Source organism: Channa argus, chromosome 3, assembly GCF_033026475.1.
Source record: "Channa argus isolate prfri chromosome 3, Channa argus male v1.0, whole genome shotgun sequence".
In the NCBI taxonomy this organism is placed as follows: domain Eukaryota; kingdom Metazoa; phylum Chordata; class Actinopteri; order Anabantiformes; family Channidae; genus Channa; species Channa argus.
Genome location: NC_090199.1, coordinates 4,182,757 through 4,199,482, shown reverse-complemented (window position 1 = coordinate 4,199,482; position 16,726 = coordinate 4,182,757). Strand labels below are relative to the sequence as shown.

General features: G+C 39.7%; 1 protein-coding gene across 1 annotated transcript in view; it reads right to left on the bottom strand.

Moving 5' to 3' along the window:
* LOC137124606 (carcinoembryonic antigen-related cell adhesion molecule 5-like) overlaps positions 1 to 16,046 on the bottom strand; it is a 56,065-nt gene extending 40,019 nt beyond the window's left edge. The window contains exons 1-6 of the mRNA XM_067499707.1: positions 16,008 to 16,046; positions 8,937 to 9,348; positions 8,612 to 8,827; positions 6,325 to 6,594; positions 4,070 to 4,339; positions 3,005 to 3,265 (exon numbers count right to left, since the gene is read on the bottom strand). Of these exons, the coding sequence (XP_067355808.1) occupies positions 3,005 to 3,265; positions 4,070 to 4,339; positions 6,325 to 6,594; positions 8,612 to 8,827; positions 8,937 to 9,348; positions 16,008 to 16,046 (1,468 nt within the window). The remainder of the gene's footprint in view (positions 1 to 3,004; positions 3,266 to 4,069; positions 4,340 to 6,324; positions 6,595 to 8,611; positions 8,828 to 8,936; positions 9,349 to 16,007) is intronic.
* Between the last annotated feature and the right edge of the window lie 680 nt (positions 16,047 to 16,726).

Sequence of the window (16,726 nt, the reverse complement as noted above, 5' to 3'; positions counted from 1 at the left end):
CCCAACAACAACAAACTGTAGAAACAATCAGAGCAGGAGATGCATCCAGGTTGGCTGCCAACTCAGGAGACACCCAATTTTACTTACATTTACATTTTACATTTAGTCATTTAGCAGACGCTTTTATCCAAAGCTACTTAAAAGTGAGGTACAAGGCAAGCAAAAATCTAAGTCAAGGAGAAAACATCAAAGCAAAGTCCTATCAGAAAAGTGTTCACAGTTCACGAGATACAAGTGCAAGAGAGCAGAAAGTTTTTTTTTTTTTTTTTTTTAAAGATTTAAGTGCATAGGAAGATGCGGAAGAGTTCAGTTTTCAGCAGTTTTTTGAATATTGGGAGAGAATCAGCTGAGCGTGCAGTGTTTGGTAGCTCGTTCCACCATCGTGGGATCATTGCGCTGAACAGTTTTGCTTGGTGTCTTCTATGCGGTGCTGGGACCACCAGACGTCGTTCGTTGGCAGACCGCAGCGGGCGAGAAGGATTGTAGACTTGAATGAGTGAGTTGAGGTAAGCGGGAGCTATCGAGTTCACAACCCTGTAAGCAAGAGACAGACCTTTGAACCTGATGCGAGCAGCAACAGGAAGCCAGTGTAGAGATCTAAAAAGTGGTGTGACATAGGTCTTTTTTGGCTGATTAAAAATTAGGCGAGCTGCCGCATTTTGGATCATCTGCAAGGGTTTGATTGTGGATATCGGTAACCCCATCAACAAAGCGTTGCAGGAATCAAGACGAGATGTGACCAGCGCCTGTACAATGAGTTGGGTTGTATATTCCGTGATGTAGGGTCTGATCTTCCTGATGTTGTAAAGAGCAAATCTGCAAGCCCTAGAGACTGAGGAGATGTGGTCCTTAAAGCTCAGTTGGTCGTCGATGATGACCCACAGATTTTTGGCCGAATTAGTGGGGACAATCACTGTAGATCCAATGTTGATGCTGATGTTGTGTTGCATCAAGGGTCTGGCTGGGAAGACAAGGACTTCAGTCTTAGAGAGGTTGAGTTGAAGGTGTCTCTCACTCATCCAGGCTGAGATGTCTGAGAGACAGGCAGAAATGCGCGATGAGACAGTGAAGTCGTCCGGTGGAAAGGACAGGAAGAGCTGTGTGTCATCAGCGTAGCAGTGATAGGAAAGACCATGTGAGTGAATGATGGCACCTAGGGATGAAGTATAGATAGAAAAGAGGAGAGGACCAAGAACTGAGCCCTGCGGCACACCGGTAGAGAGGCTATGAGAGTGAGAAAGATGATCCCGCCAGGATACCTTGAAGCTTCGTCCTGATAGGTAAGAACAAAGCCAGTCTAGAGCTGATCCAGAGATGCCCAAGTCAGAGAGTGTGGACAAGAGTATCTGATGGTTCACAGTGTCAAAGGCTGATGACAGATCAAGTAGAATTAAGACAGATGATTGACCTGTGGCTTTTGCAGCTCGAAGATATTCCACAACAGTCAGGAGTGCCGTTTCCGTGGAATGACCCCTCTTGAAGCCAGACTGGTTGACATCGAGGAGGTTATTCTTGGAAAGGAAGTCTGAGAGTTGGTTGAAGACTGCTCGTTCCATAGTTTTGGCCAGAAAAGGAAGTTAGTGGATCAACAGCATCACCCACATACTATTTTTGCACAAACAAAAACTAGAGAAGAACTGTTTGTTGAACCCTAAGATGGTTCAGATCAAACAATCACTGCACGCCTGAACAGGTACCTCATAGATCACCTGCCGGTGTGTCTTAAAGAAGCGTCCACGTGCCCTGAACTAAGGAGGTCATTTCCCCTGTGGAATAATCTCCAGCAACAGAGAATGAAAACTCTGCCTCATTCAGAACGTTGTCTTCCTGACAACGTTCTGCATCTAAAATTGACCCCCAAAATTTAACTGGACAGCATAAAGATGAACTCACAGATCAGTAAAGGACATTTTATGATTTGCTTTGCTTTCATAGCTGGTAAATTAAAGATAGATTAGATATAAGATAATATTTTCATGCGATTGTAGCAGTTAAATTACACACAGTACATGCTGAGAAGGTTAACACCTCCAGCTTTAGGTGTGTATGTGGAGGAGACTTCATTGGCTTTGTCTACTACAATATTTTTGATATTTATTTAAACAGTAGAATGTGAAGCCAATATTTTTGTATATCTTCAATAGGCTGTATTACTTTTTCTGCCAACCAGGTGACTCAGCATCTGAACCTAATCACATCAAATATATTTAAGGAATATGAGTTTTGAGTTCCTTCCCTGCAGGAGTCTCTAACCTGACTGTTCTTCACACCAGGTCTTTGTGCTGCTCTGTGTCATCTCTCTGTGCTGCAGTGATGGATGTTGCAGCTGAGATGATCTGATAATCATTTTGGGAATCTGACTGATGGGGAGAGAAGGAAAGATGAGAATAAAGACACGTCATGTGGAAAACTTGATGATATTAAACATAAACAGAGAGATTAAAAGACTGAGATTGTATTATGTGAAGGACAAAAAGTTTCAACTATTTCTTTAAAAATCAAACATTATGTCCTGATTAATTTGTCAAAAGAGCTACTCACCTCTATCATCTCCACAGATTTGTTTAGTTCAGATTTAAAGTTCTGAGTTTTCTTCTTCCTGAATTAAAAATAACAAGATACTTCCTGATTTTACAGATACAAAAAGAAAAGACAAAGTGACAGATTTGTATCATTTACCTCATCCACAGACTCATGACAAGCAGAGGAATCAGGACCACAAGAGTCAACCTGATGATGTTCGTTATCGTAAGTGATTTCCCTGAATGAAGACACAGTGGATCTTAGCAGGTTGATTCAATTAATAATCACATTGTCAGGTGTGTCTATAATCACTCAGCCACATAGAATAAAACAGAGGAAATGTAGAAGGGATTGTTTTTCATTTGCATCACCTCAATCATGTTTAATCATCATATTTAATCATCTTATTAAATATGTTGCTGAATTTTGCTGCAGTAAACAAATAAACAGTACTTGTAAAAAAGCAGTGGACACAACTTACCAGCTAAAGCAATGAAACATAGGGTGGAGTTCTGACGTCCTATTGTGTTCTGAGCTTCACAGGAATAATTCCCACTGTGTTCAGGTCTGATGTCAGGGATGGTGAAGATCTGTCCTGAAGCTTTTGGTGAGTCTTCATTCTCCTTGTACCAGGTATAATTAGCTGCTGGGTTAGCATCACTGCTACAGGTCAGAGTCACTGAACTACCCTCCGCTATCTCAGCAGAGGGACTCACTGACACAGAGGGAAGCTTTGGAGCATCTGGAGGAGAAAACATTTGATCACTGTTTATTGTTTGCAGGATATGTATTATGATAAACCACTGTTGTCTGACATAAAATTAACTAATAAAAATGAGGACATATGTATCTGTTGCTACATGTGTTGAAATAAGAAAACAAGCGTAGATGGTTTTGTGACTGACAGCGGGCAGAGCTAAAGAAAGTAAGTATGATCAGCCAAATTATTCTACTATGTTTCTCCTTAAATAAAATGTTTCACTCACATTTCACATTAAGACTGATGCGTCCAGATGTCCTCCTCCCCAGCTCGTTCTCAGCTTCACAGTAATATTGTCCATAGTCAGAGGACTGGATGGAGCTGAAGACAAGTTGTGGTTCTTGGTTGAGAGGTTGAACATTTAAATTTCCATTCTCCTTGTACCAGGTATATTTAGCTGCTGGTTTAGCATCACTGCTACAGGTCAGAGTCACTAAACTACCCTCCACTATCTCAGCAGAGGGACTCACTGACACAGAGGGAAGCTGTGGAGAATCTGGAGGAGGAAATATTTGAACACAGTTTATTGTTTGCAGGATATGTATTATGATAAATCACTGTACTCTGACATAAAATTAACTAATAGAAATGAGGACATATGTATCTGTTGCTACACGTGTTGATATAAGAAAACAAGTTTAGAAGCATCAGAAACATTCTAGATAGTTTTGCAACTGACAGCTGGCAGAGCTAAAGAAAGTGAGTATGATCAGCCAAAATGTTTCTTACAATAATGAAGCCAAATTATTCAACTATGTTTCTCCGTAAATAAGTTGTTTTACTCACATTTCACATTAAGATTGATGTCTTCAGATTTGTTCCTCCCCAGCTTGTTCTCAGCTTCACAGTAATATTGTCCAGAGTCAGAGGACTGGATGGAGACGAAGACAAGATTTGGTTCATGATTAAGAGGTTGAACATTTAGATTTCCTTTGTTCTTGTACCAGGTATAATTAGCTGCTGGGTTAGCATCACTGCTACAGGTCAGAGTCACTGAACTACCCTCCACTATCTCAGCAGAGGGACTCACTGACACAGAGGGAAGCTTTGGAGTATCTGGAGGAGGAAAAATCAGTTTTTGTTAAAACTGTTTAGAAGACTTTGATTCATGGCTCCATAATTTACATACATTTTAAATATCTGACTAAACATAAAAAGAAAATATTTAACTTTAAATTTAAAAAATTCCATGTGATCATTGCTGTCTTATTCTATGTTATATATGTTTTTAGGCTTTACATGCTTATTATGTTTTATTCTTGGTCTTGATCCGCTTGTGTAACACTTTGAGATTTGTTAGCAAATGTAAAGTGCTTTATAAATAAAATGAATTATTATTATTATTATTATTATTATTATTATTATTATTATTATTATTATTATTATTATTATTATTATTATTATTACTATTATTATATTAAAAAATGTGTGCTGCTTTGTTACTTTGAATTACAACTTGACATTAGGTTAGAAATACAGAGAAGTAAACTCACACACTGGAGGAGAAGGACAATCCTCATGTTCCTTTAAAGCACAGGAGATGTGGTCTCCAGGATTAAACTGGCCTTTATAAGATGCAGTTTCCATCTTGTTGATTTTCTGTCCATTGTTAAACCAAACAAATGTAAGACGACCAGTTGGACTATTACTGCTGAGACACTTCAGCTCAGCCTCGGTGTAAAACTGGTGGACTGTTGATCTGATCACCTGCACCTGCAGAGCTGGATGTACAGTAATGGAGGAGGAAGAACGTTTAATCACTTTCCAGAAAAACTGGGTTAAAATGCTACAGGGAACTTGAAGGAAATTAATACAACATCAATAATGTCTGTGGAGAAAATGAAACTTAAACATCTTATTGTAACTATTAATCTTTTTCAGCAAGAGGGGGTGGCTGTAGCTCAGTTGTTAAGGGAAGTTGTCCACAGACCACAGGGTGAGTGGCTCGATCCCTGCCCCACCCCCCAGCTGTGCGGTGCCATCTAAGCCCGGTAGAAATTGGGGAGGGTTGCGTCAGGAAGGGCAACCGGTGTAAAAACTGTGCCAAATCAACATGCGGACAATGATCCACTGTGGCGACCCCGAACTCTTTGAAACATTATGGACCGAGGTGTGTTTCATTGTTGCAGCATGATTGGCAGCTTGCAAACCAACACACTCTGACCAAAACAAACAACTTTATGATTATGGACAGAGATGCTTCATCTCTTCAGGGAGAGATCTTATTTTCTTATTTTACTTTGGTGTAGGAGCTTCTTTGCTTTGTTGTTGCGTGTAACCAGCAGGCTGCCAGCCGGAAAAATCAGAAAAAAATCTGCTCTGTCAGCATAATCACCAGCAGGTAAGAAGCCACTATTGCTCATGCAAAGGCAGCTCAAGCCAGCAAGGCAGGATCCCTGTCCAGGTGAAGACCCGCCAAGAACACAGACATCGAACCAGCGGAACCCAACAACAACAAACTGTAGAAACACTCATAGCAGGAGATGCATCCAGGTTGGCTGCCAACTCAGGAGACACCCAATTTTACTTCAAGTAAGTGGATCAACAGCATCACCCACAAACTATTTTTGCACAAACTAAAACTAGAGAAGAATTGTTTGTTGACCCCTAAGATGGTTCAGATCAAACAATCACTGCACGCCTGCACAGGTACTTCATAGATCACCTGCCGGTGTGTCTTAAAGAAGCGTCCACGTGCCCTGAACTAGGGAGGTCATTTCCCCTGTGGAATAATCTCCAGCAACAGAGAATGAAAACTCTGCCTCATTCAGAACGTTGTCTTCCTGACAACGTTCTGTGTCTAAAATTGACCCCCAAAATTTAACTGAACAGCATAAAGATGAACACAGATCAGTAAAGGACATTTTATGATTTGCTTTGCTTTCATAGCTGGTAAATTAAAGATAGATTAGATATAAAATAATATTTTCATGCGATTGTAGCAGTTACATTACACACAGTACATGCTGAGAAGGTTAACACCTCCAGCTTTAGGTGTGTATGTGGAGGAGACTTCATTGACTTCAATGTGTTTTACTCACATTTCACATTAAGATTGATGTCTTCAGATTTGTTCCTCCCCAGCTTGTTCTCAGCTTCACAGTAATATTGTCCAGAGTCAGAGGAATGGATGGAGACGAAGACAAGTTGTGGTTCTTGATTAAGAGGTTGAACATTTAGATTTCCTTTGTTCTTGTACCAGGTATAATTAGCTGCTGGGTTAGCATCACTGCTACAGGTCAGAGTCACTGAACTACCCTCCACTATCTCAGCAGAGGGACTCACTGACACAGAGGGAAGCTGTGGAGGATCTGGAGGAGGAAAAATCAGTTTTTGTTAAAACTGTTTAGAAGACATTGATTGATGGCTCAAAAATTTACATACATTTTAAATATCTGACTAAACATAAAAAGAAAATATTTAACTTTAAATTTAAAAAATTCCATGTGATCATTGCTGTCTTATTCTATGTTTTATATGTTTTTAGGCTTTACATGTTTATTATGTTTTATTCTTGGTCTTGATCCGCTTGTGTAACACTTTGAGATTTGTTAGCAAATGTAAAGTGCTTTATAAATAAAATGAATTATTATTATTATTATTATTATGATTATGATTATTATTATTATTATTATTATTATTATTATCATCATCATTATTATTATTATTATTATTATTATTACTATTATTATATTAAAAAATGTGTGCTGCTTTGTTACTTTGAATTACAACTTGACATTAGGTTAGAAATACAGAGAAGTAAACTCACACACTGGAGGAGAAGGACAATCCTCATGTTCCTTTAAAGCACAGGAGATGTGGTCTCCAGGATTAAACTGGCCTTTATAAGATGCAGTTTCCATCTTGTTGATTTTCTGTCCATTGTTAAACCAAACAAATGTAAGACGACCAGTTGGACTCTTACTGCTGAGACACTTCAGCTCAGCCTCGGTGTAAAACTGGTGGACTGTTGATCTGATCACCTGCACCTGCAGAGCTGGATGTACAGTAATGGAGGAGGAAGAACGTTTAATCACTTTCCAGAAAAACTGGGTTAAAATGCTACAGGGAACTTGAAGGAAATTAATACAACATCAATAATGTCTGTGGAGAAAATGAAACTTAAACATCTTATTGTAACTATTAATCTTTTTCAGCAAGAGGGGGTGGCTGTAGCTCAGTTGTTAAGGGAAGTTGTCCACAGACCACAGGGTGAGTGGCTCGATCCCTGCCCCACCCCCCAGCTGTGCGGTGCCATCTAAGCCCGGTAGAAATTGGGGAGGGTTGCGTCAGGAAGGGCAACCGGTGTAAAAACTGTGCCAAATCAACATGCGGACAATGATCCACTGTGGCGACCCCGAACTCATAGGATAAGTTGAAAGGACAAGAAAAAAACTAACTTTTTCAGCTGTAAATACATTTTTTTTTATTTTACTTTGTTTGGTGTCTTTGTTATTACCTGTGACAGTCAGAGTTGTTCCAGGTAAACTGCTCCTCCATTCAAAGTTTGCTGTTATGAATTTGAAGTGATACTGGGCTGAATCTGTCTCTCTCAGGTCACTGATTCTCAGAGTGGAGCGTCCTGTCTCTGTCTCAAAGACCTGAACACGACCTGAATACTGGGAGTCTTTACTAAGATCCTCAGGGTGTGAGGGATTCTGCCACTGACGACTACATTCAGGACTAAACCAGAGTTTTGATGTAACATGATTATAACCATTGTAAGTACATGAAATGTCCACTGATGAACCTTTGACAGCACAGAGACTTCTGTCAGTGTAAATCACTCTGTTGCAGCTTTGACCAAAGACACCTGAAAGGAAAAAAACATTTTCAAACTACTTTTTCAACACTGAATCAATTTCTATGCATATTTGTATGTGTGTGATCATAAAGAGGAAAAATATATCACATTAACATAACAGATAATATGAACATAAACTGTCCAAGTCTTCAGCATCTCTGAAGACAGGAGAGGACGCAAATGATTCTGGTTCACTGCATTTGAGAATTGCTAAACCATCTGACTCTGTATTTGCTCGTTGATCAAAAATTTGTTTACGGACTCTTAGGTAATTTTCTGTCTGGTATTGTGCTTTTCACCAAGAAAATTATTCAAAGGTTTTGTGATGCCACACAATTCTGTTCAAACTGTGCAGCTTATTTTACAGATTTATTCCTTTGTGGTGACAGAGAATAACAATAAACTAATGTTGCCTTCCTCCAAACTCCACACAGTGAATTGCCAAATGCCACTTAGTTGCCTGCAGTTAAGGTTCAGTAAGATTAAACGTCCACAAGATGGTGATAAAGTTTAAGTAAACTCACACACTGAAGGAGACGGGAACTTCTCATGTCCTTTTACAGCACAGGAAATGCTGTCAGCAGAACTAAAGTAATCTGCATAAGAAGATGTTGACTGTGTCTGAATCTTCTGTCCATTCTTGTACCAGATGTATGAAAGACGATCAGATAAACAGCTGCTTTGACACGTCACCTTTGCCCATGAAGAAAACCTTGATGTGATCACCAGCACCTGGAGATCTGAGTATGTAATAAACACACAGTTCATGAAAATGTGCACAAGTTTACCCCAGTATTTACAATATGTTAAACTTTTGGAACTGAATTAGTGTTTTTAATAAATTCTTACCTGTGACAGACAAAGTGACTCCAGGTTCACTAGTATAAGTTCCTGGTTGGTTTGTTATGAACCTGAACTTGTAAACAGCTGAGTCTCTCTGTCTCACGTCTCTTATTGTCAGAGTACAGACTTTGTCAGGACAGTAATATTCCACTCGACCTGTGTAGTCTGGGTCTGTTCTCAGATCTACAGGTGCATTGTCTTTCCATTTAGTAAACCATGATGTGGTTTGAACTGTTGTACTTCTTCCATTTATTCTGGATGGGTATGTGTAGGTGCAGTTTATGTCCACTGTTGATCCTTTTATCCCACAGATCTGAGTAGAATTGTAAGTCACTCCCCAGTCATTCTGACCCTGTATCACTGTAACACAGAGAACAGCAGAAACCACAATCACAATGACCTCAGTTAGAGTATTTCTCTGTCATTGACATAAAAATTGCTCCTTACATCTCAATCTAACCAAAGCTGAACTAAAACAAAAATCTCACTATACAGTATTTTTATCAAGGCATTTTTATTGTTCTACTCTCTGATGATTGGTGACAGTATTTATGATTGTTTCTAGTTGATCAAACAGGAAAATCAACTGGGACCAAGCAGGATTGTAGCTGTGCATAAAACGCACTCACTTTTTCATGTTTATCTCTTTTAGAGACATCTAACTCCTGTTAAAAGAATCTTTATGAATTTCATTAGGTTATTTCAGCATTAGATTATGTGTAAAGCTGTGTAAAGCAACATGCTTAGCAAAATCCCAGTTTAAATGTTTGAGCAGATATCGATATCCAGTGCAAAAGGAAAGTGGATGATGCAAACCTGCTGATTTTAGTTTCTCTTTTTTGTGCGCTGATGCAGGACAACACTCAGTCTGAAAGTGCAATGAAGTGATGAAATGAACTTTACTACAGGTTTACTAACCAGGGTAAGAGGAAGAAGATAAATCATCCGACTGTGTGCTTTTCTTGGTTAGTTTCCTCTCTAACCCTAACTTTACCGTGATGAAAGTTCTGTAAGTTCAGAGAGAGAATGAAACTGTTACTAAACTGTTTCTATCCAGAAAATCTGAAACCAGACTGGGTATAAAAGATCTTCATTACCAATGTTGAAGTGTTTCTGGGCTAGTGGTAGTCCCAAGCCCGGTAGAAATTGGGGAGGGTTGTGTCAGGAAGGGAATCCGGCATAAGAACTGTGCCAGATCAACATGTGGACAATGATCCGCTGTGGCGACCCTGAACTCACTGGATAAGCCGAAAAGAAAAAAAACACCAAAAAAACCCCCCAGAAAAACAAGTCTCTATTAAAACTGACTCACAATAACAAAACCAAGTAAAAAAATCTGAACTAATCCAAAACAGCAAATGATCATTTCAGCTCTGACAGTTTCACAGAACAATATTGACACTGACCAAATATGAATGAACATCCTTTGTTCAGGTTTTTAATTATATTTGAATAATTTACACCAACCAGCACTGGGGTGAACTGGTGTTAACATTGGAAGTACTTAATACTGCTCATAATTACCAGGTGTCAGAACACACAGTGTGTCACAGATGATGTAGCTGCAGACAAATCCCACAAATGTAGAAGTACAGTACCTGACAGAGAGAGGAGGAGGAGGAGGACAAATCCATTCACTGCTGCTGTTAAACTCATAGCTGCTCCTCTCAGTTTCCTCTGTGGCTTCAGGGATGTTAAACTAATGCGGTAAATTGTGTCCACAGGATGTTTCAAAAGATGGTTCTACTCACTGTGGAGGTTGTTTCTCTGATGAAGTCACTGCATTATGATCAGAAAACTGAAGACAGAAACAAACTATTAAAACACACCGGACTTCCTGCTTCTTATCATGCTTAACATGTGTGATCAACATTTTAGAAAAGATAACACACACTGCAAAACACTTTTGTTGTGTGGTGAACAATGTTTTTTTTTTTTCTCAGAACTCTAAACTTCCCTATTTTCTCTATTGAAAACAGAGAATGAGAAACAAGTTGTTAGAAGTCTGTTAGAATTAAATCATCTGTTGCTTATTTATCTACCTTCTTTTCCACTTTGTCACCTTCATGCTCCGCCTCTCATCATAACACAAAAATAGTGTAATAAAACATATTACTTAACATATTAAGATAAATTGAAAATTGTCACATTACAGCGAAGGACTTTGTCTTTATAGACATCTTCTCTCTTTCACCCATAAACAGAAGATAGAAATCAGGATGTTGAAACACATCGAACTTCCTTCTTCACATTAATTTGTATGACGAGCAAAACATTTAAGTTTTAAGCTTTTACATAAAAGTATATAATTTATGGCACAGAATGTTAATGTTATGTAAGTTAGGTGGTCTGGTGGCATGATGTTCTAAACTTTGTTTGAACTGTGCAGCTTTAATAAGACTGCCCTCACTGATTTTTAACATAGAAAACTATATTTACCAATATATTGATAATAAAATAATAATATATAACTTTTCAGTCAGTGGTTTACGTAACAGGACAGATGTGGCAGATGTGTACCAGCAAGTTAATATACTGAAAGCTGCCTTCACGCCACTATGATAAATTGTATGGATGTAAGCTGTATATTTTACAAATCCAGATAAAAGATAAGGCTCCATTCCCTCACTATAACTGCAGACTGGGGACTGAGTGAATAAAGTTACTGTCGACTTCTCAAGGAACAGATCTGAGTAAAATAATAAGTCACATCCCAGAGGTCGTGTACAACTGTAAGGAAACAAATTTAGATGGGAGTAAAATGTTCTGAGGAAGTGCTTCAGTATACAGGTCTAGTCAACGACTAGAGGCCAGTTCCCTTTCCCAGTTCCTCCAGATCCACATATTGAAGTGTTATGAACCAAACCCAGTCTAAAACCCAAGTTGTCCCTTGTGTGTGCTACTTGAACATCTGGGGGTTGGGTTCACTGATATCCACAATCAAACCCTTGCAGATGATCCAAAACGTGGGAGCTCACCTCATTTTTTATCAGCCAAAAAAGACCCATGTCACACCACTCTTCAGATCTGTACACTGGATCTCTACATCTACTCTTCCGGAAGATGCGGAATAGACTGGCGAGACTGGACAGTCAATGGGGCAACATACACTTATCTTCTCCTGAGTCTTGGGATTATTTAACCCATATTTCTTTATTCTACCCCAAATGTTTTGATTAGAAATCACTGTAGCTAGCAGACTGTCCAAACATTATGTAAGGACATTTCTAGATGTGTAAAGGGAAGTCTGAGTTTTAAGGACAGACTGTAGCACACCACATCTTTGCAACATGTCAAATATTAATCAGGTGTGAGAACGATTAAAGTTACTATATTAAATTCACTTTTGGCTGATGCTAGTGTGAAAATTTCATGATTTACAATGTAAATACAAATGGACAGCCCCTTTGACAGCTAGGAGGATGGCAAATTTAGTCACTGCCGCTGTTAAAGCCAAACCACTACCTTTCATTTCCAGGGACTAGAGTGATAACATTTTCTAGTTAACTATGTGTCATATAACAAGAAGGTCACAAAACCAGTTAAACTTTTCTGTTGTCTTTAATCAAAAGACAGAAGTTGTAAAACATACACCCTGCTTCCTTCCCTATTACCTAGTTGAGAACGCAGAAAGCCAAGAAGTAAAGTTTTGGCTGCAAAACTATTAACTCAAACAAACAAAACACAATGTGATTCTGCGAAGTTAAATCGCTATTTCCTCGCCCCTTCTACTCTTACACATCACTCTGGTTTACAGGAAAAAAGCAAACAAGAATGTGTTTTAAAAAGAAAGTGTAAGATGCTGACTGAAGGCGAAATTATACTTCTGCGTTCTGCATGTAGGCGGAAATACACAGTTTACACTTTGATACATTCCCCATGTTTGTTTTATACTTGCACATAGATGTACATTTCCACAAGGGGCAGTATCATGTTAAACAAACCTCTGAAAATGAAGAAACAATCTAAGACCCTAATTTCACAGGACTTGGAAAGATGAGTAAAACATTAATAAAAAACTGAATGTAATGATTTGGAAATGTCATCAACCCATATTTTATTCACAATAAAACATAAACAACAAGTGAGACATTTTAACACTTTAATGGAAAATAGTAGCTCATTTTGAATTTGATGGCAGCAACACATCTCAAAAAAGTTGAAACAGGGTGATGTTTACCATTGTGTCGCGTCCCCTCTTCTTTTAACAACTGTAAACACCTGGGAACGGAAGAGTCCAGTACCTGGAGTTTTATTAGAGGAATGTTGTCCCATTCTTGTCTGATGCAGGATTCTAGCTGCTCAACAGTCCTCGGCCTTTGTTGCCAAATGTTTCATTTTATGATACGCCATAGGTTTTCTATTGGTGAAAGGTCTGGACTGCAGCTACGCCAGTTCAGCATCTGTACTCTTCTCCTGTGAAGCCGTGCTGTTGTGGTGGATGCAGTATTTGTTTTAACATTGTCTTGCTGAAATATCCAAGACCTTCCCTGAAGGAGACGTCTGGCCCACACCATAGGCACTAATGGCCCACACCATCAGACATGCAGGCTTTTCAACTGTCTGCTGATAACAAGCTGAATGGCCCCTCTCCTCTTTAAATTAAGTTAAATTATTTAACTACTTTCATTAACCAGACAGTTTGTGTCCCATGTGCATCATAGTATGCTCTCAAACACAGCCTCTCTTTTGGTCGTGCTTTAAGTTTGATTGAACCTTTAGGGCTGGAACATTCCACACTGATATGAACACAATGGAATCTGATGAATAAGATTTAAACCAACATAGTGCAGTTCATTTAATGCAGCCCACATGAGATTTTACCCATCTGGTGGAAATCTGACGTTGCCTACATTCATCTAAAAGAAAAATAATAAACTGTTCATCAGGGGTTGGTGATGTACAGTACGACTGGATTTTCTTCCATTTCCTGACTTCCTACTTTAATCTCAGTCAGGATGGTGTTACTGTGTGACAAAAGTACTTCAGCTACAAATCTGGGATGTGGTATAACGTGTTTAGTTTAAACTTCTTCTTCTTCTTCTTTTCCTTTCGGATGTTCCCTTTCAGGCGTCGCCACAGCGAATCATGTGCCTCCATCTAACTCTATCCTCTACATCCTCTTCACTCACAACAACTAACTTCATGTCCTCTCTCACTACATCCATAAATCTCCTCTTTGATCTTCCTCTAGACCTCCTGCCTGGCAGCTCTAACCTCAGCATCCTTCTACCAATATATTCACAGTTTCTTCTCTGAACATGTCCAAACCACCTCAATCTGGCCTCTCTGACTTTATCTCCGAAACATCTAACATGAGCTGTCCCTCTTATGTCCTCATTCCTGATCCTGTCCAGGAAAAGAGAACCTCAACATCTTAAGCTCTGCTACCTCCAGCTCTGCCTCCTGTCTTTTCTTCAGTGCCACTGTCTCTAAGCAGAACAACATCTCTGGTCTCAACATCTCTGGTCTCTCTGAACACCTTTCCTTTCATTCTCGCTGATGCTCTTTTATCACACAACACACCTGACACTTTTCTCCACCTGTTCCAACCTGCCTGCACTCACCTCTTCACCTCTTTTCCACATTCTCCATTGCTCTGAACCGTTGCCCCTAAGTACTTAAAGTCCTGCACCTTCTTCACCTCTGCTCCCTGTAACCTCACTGTTCCACCTGGGTCCCTCTCATTCACACACATGTATTCTGTCTTACTGCGCTAAGCTTCATTCCTCTGTTTTCCAGAGCAGACCTCCACCTCTGTAGATTTTCCTCCACCTGCTCCCTGCTCCCACTACAAATCACAATATCATCTGCAAACATCATAGTCCACGGAGATTCCTGTCTAACCTCATCTGTCAGCCTGTCCATCACCAGAGCAAACAAGAAGGGGCTCAGAGCCGATCCTTGATGCAGACCCACCTCCACCTTGAACTCCTCTGTCACACCTACAGCACCTCACCACTGTCTTACAGCTCTCATACATGTCCTGCACCACTCTAACATACTTCTCTGCCACTCCAGACGTCCTCATACAATACCACAGCTCCTCTCTCAGCACCCTGTCATACGCTTTCTCTAAATCTACGAAGACACAATGCAACTCCCTCTGACCTTCTCTGTACTTCTCCATCAGCATCCTCAAAGCAAATACTGCATCTGTTGTTCTCTTTCTAGGCATGAAGCCCTTAGCCGAGCTTCCACTACTCTTTCCCACAACTTCATTGTTTGGCTCATCAGCTTTATTCCTCTGTAGTTGCCACAGCTCTGCACATTCTCCCTTGTTCTTAAAAATGGGCACCAGTACACTTCTCCTCCAGTCCTCAGCATCCTCTCACTCTCCAAGATCTTGTTAAACAAACTAGTCAGAAACTCTACTGCCACCTGTCCTAGACACTTCCATACTTCCACAGGTGTGTCATCAGGACTAACTGCCTTTCCGCTCTTCATCCTCTTCAATGTCATCCTCACTTCAATTTTACTAATCTTTGCTACTTCCTCCTCCACACCAGTCACCTCTTCTACTCTTCGTTCCCTTTCATTTTCCTCATTCATCAATTCTTCAAAGTTCTCCTTCCATCTTCCCATCACACTCCTGGCACCTGTCAATACATTTCCATCCTTATCTTTAATCACACTAACCTGCTGCACATCCTTCCCATGTCTATCTCTCTGCTTTGCCAACCTGTACCAACCACTTCTTCTTAGCTAACCTCTTTCTCTGTATACACTCCTGAACTTCCTCGTTCCACCACCAAGTGTCCTTGTCCACTTTTCTCTTTCCAGATGACACACCGAGTACCCTCCTACCTGTCTCCCTGATCAAATTAGCTGTAGTTGTCCAGTCATCTGGAAGCACCTCCAAACCACCCAGAGTCTGTCTCAGCTCCTCCCTGAAAACTGCACAACATTCACAACAAGACCAAACATGTCCATCACATTCTCATCACCTTTGTTCCCTTCACCTACATGTCCATTGAAATCTGCACCAATCACCACTCTCTAACCTCTGGGGATGCTCTGCATCACTTCATCTAACTCACTCCACAATTTCTCCTTCTCTTCTAACTCACATCCTACCTGTGGGGAATAGCCACTAACATCACTCAGACTCATCATCCTGACTGATTCTCTTTTCACCTTTAGAACATTCCTCACAAACTCCTACTCCATTTCTCTTCCTATCTGACCCATGGTAAAATAACTTGAACACTGCTCCTAAGCTTCAAGGCTCATCAATGTAAACTGTAACTAAGAGCCGATCAGAAACTGAAATCACTTCTTCTCTCTCTCTAAGATGGAACAAGCGTTTAAAAGTAATTATTTAACAAATATTTTGGGGAGTAAATATTTTTGGAATACTGGAAATACAAGCAGCTTTAATTTCGGATGCTGAACATTTCTTTTGCTGTATTTGATGTGAACTGGCCCTTTAGAGCACAGAATGATGAAGCCTGAACCTGCAACACTGAAGCTTCACCACTAGAGGACAGTGAAATGACATTGTACCAGCTTCCGTCAGTGAATACGATGAGATTTTGGTGCTTTTTTTATTTCATTACCTCAAACATTTAGTTTGTAGGACACAATTGAACCTGACCAGGAGCTGTGAATACTTTATAATTAACCCTGATGACAAATGGAAATGACAAACAAATTTATGAACAACTTGTTTTAGTCAATCTCACTTTTGCACAAGATAAGTACTGGGCTTTTATTCTGTAAAATCTTCAAAATGAGTGGAACTTTATCAGTTTCTGGTTAAAGATGAACTCACATGGAAAAAAATTCTGATCAAT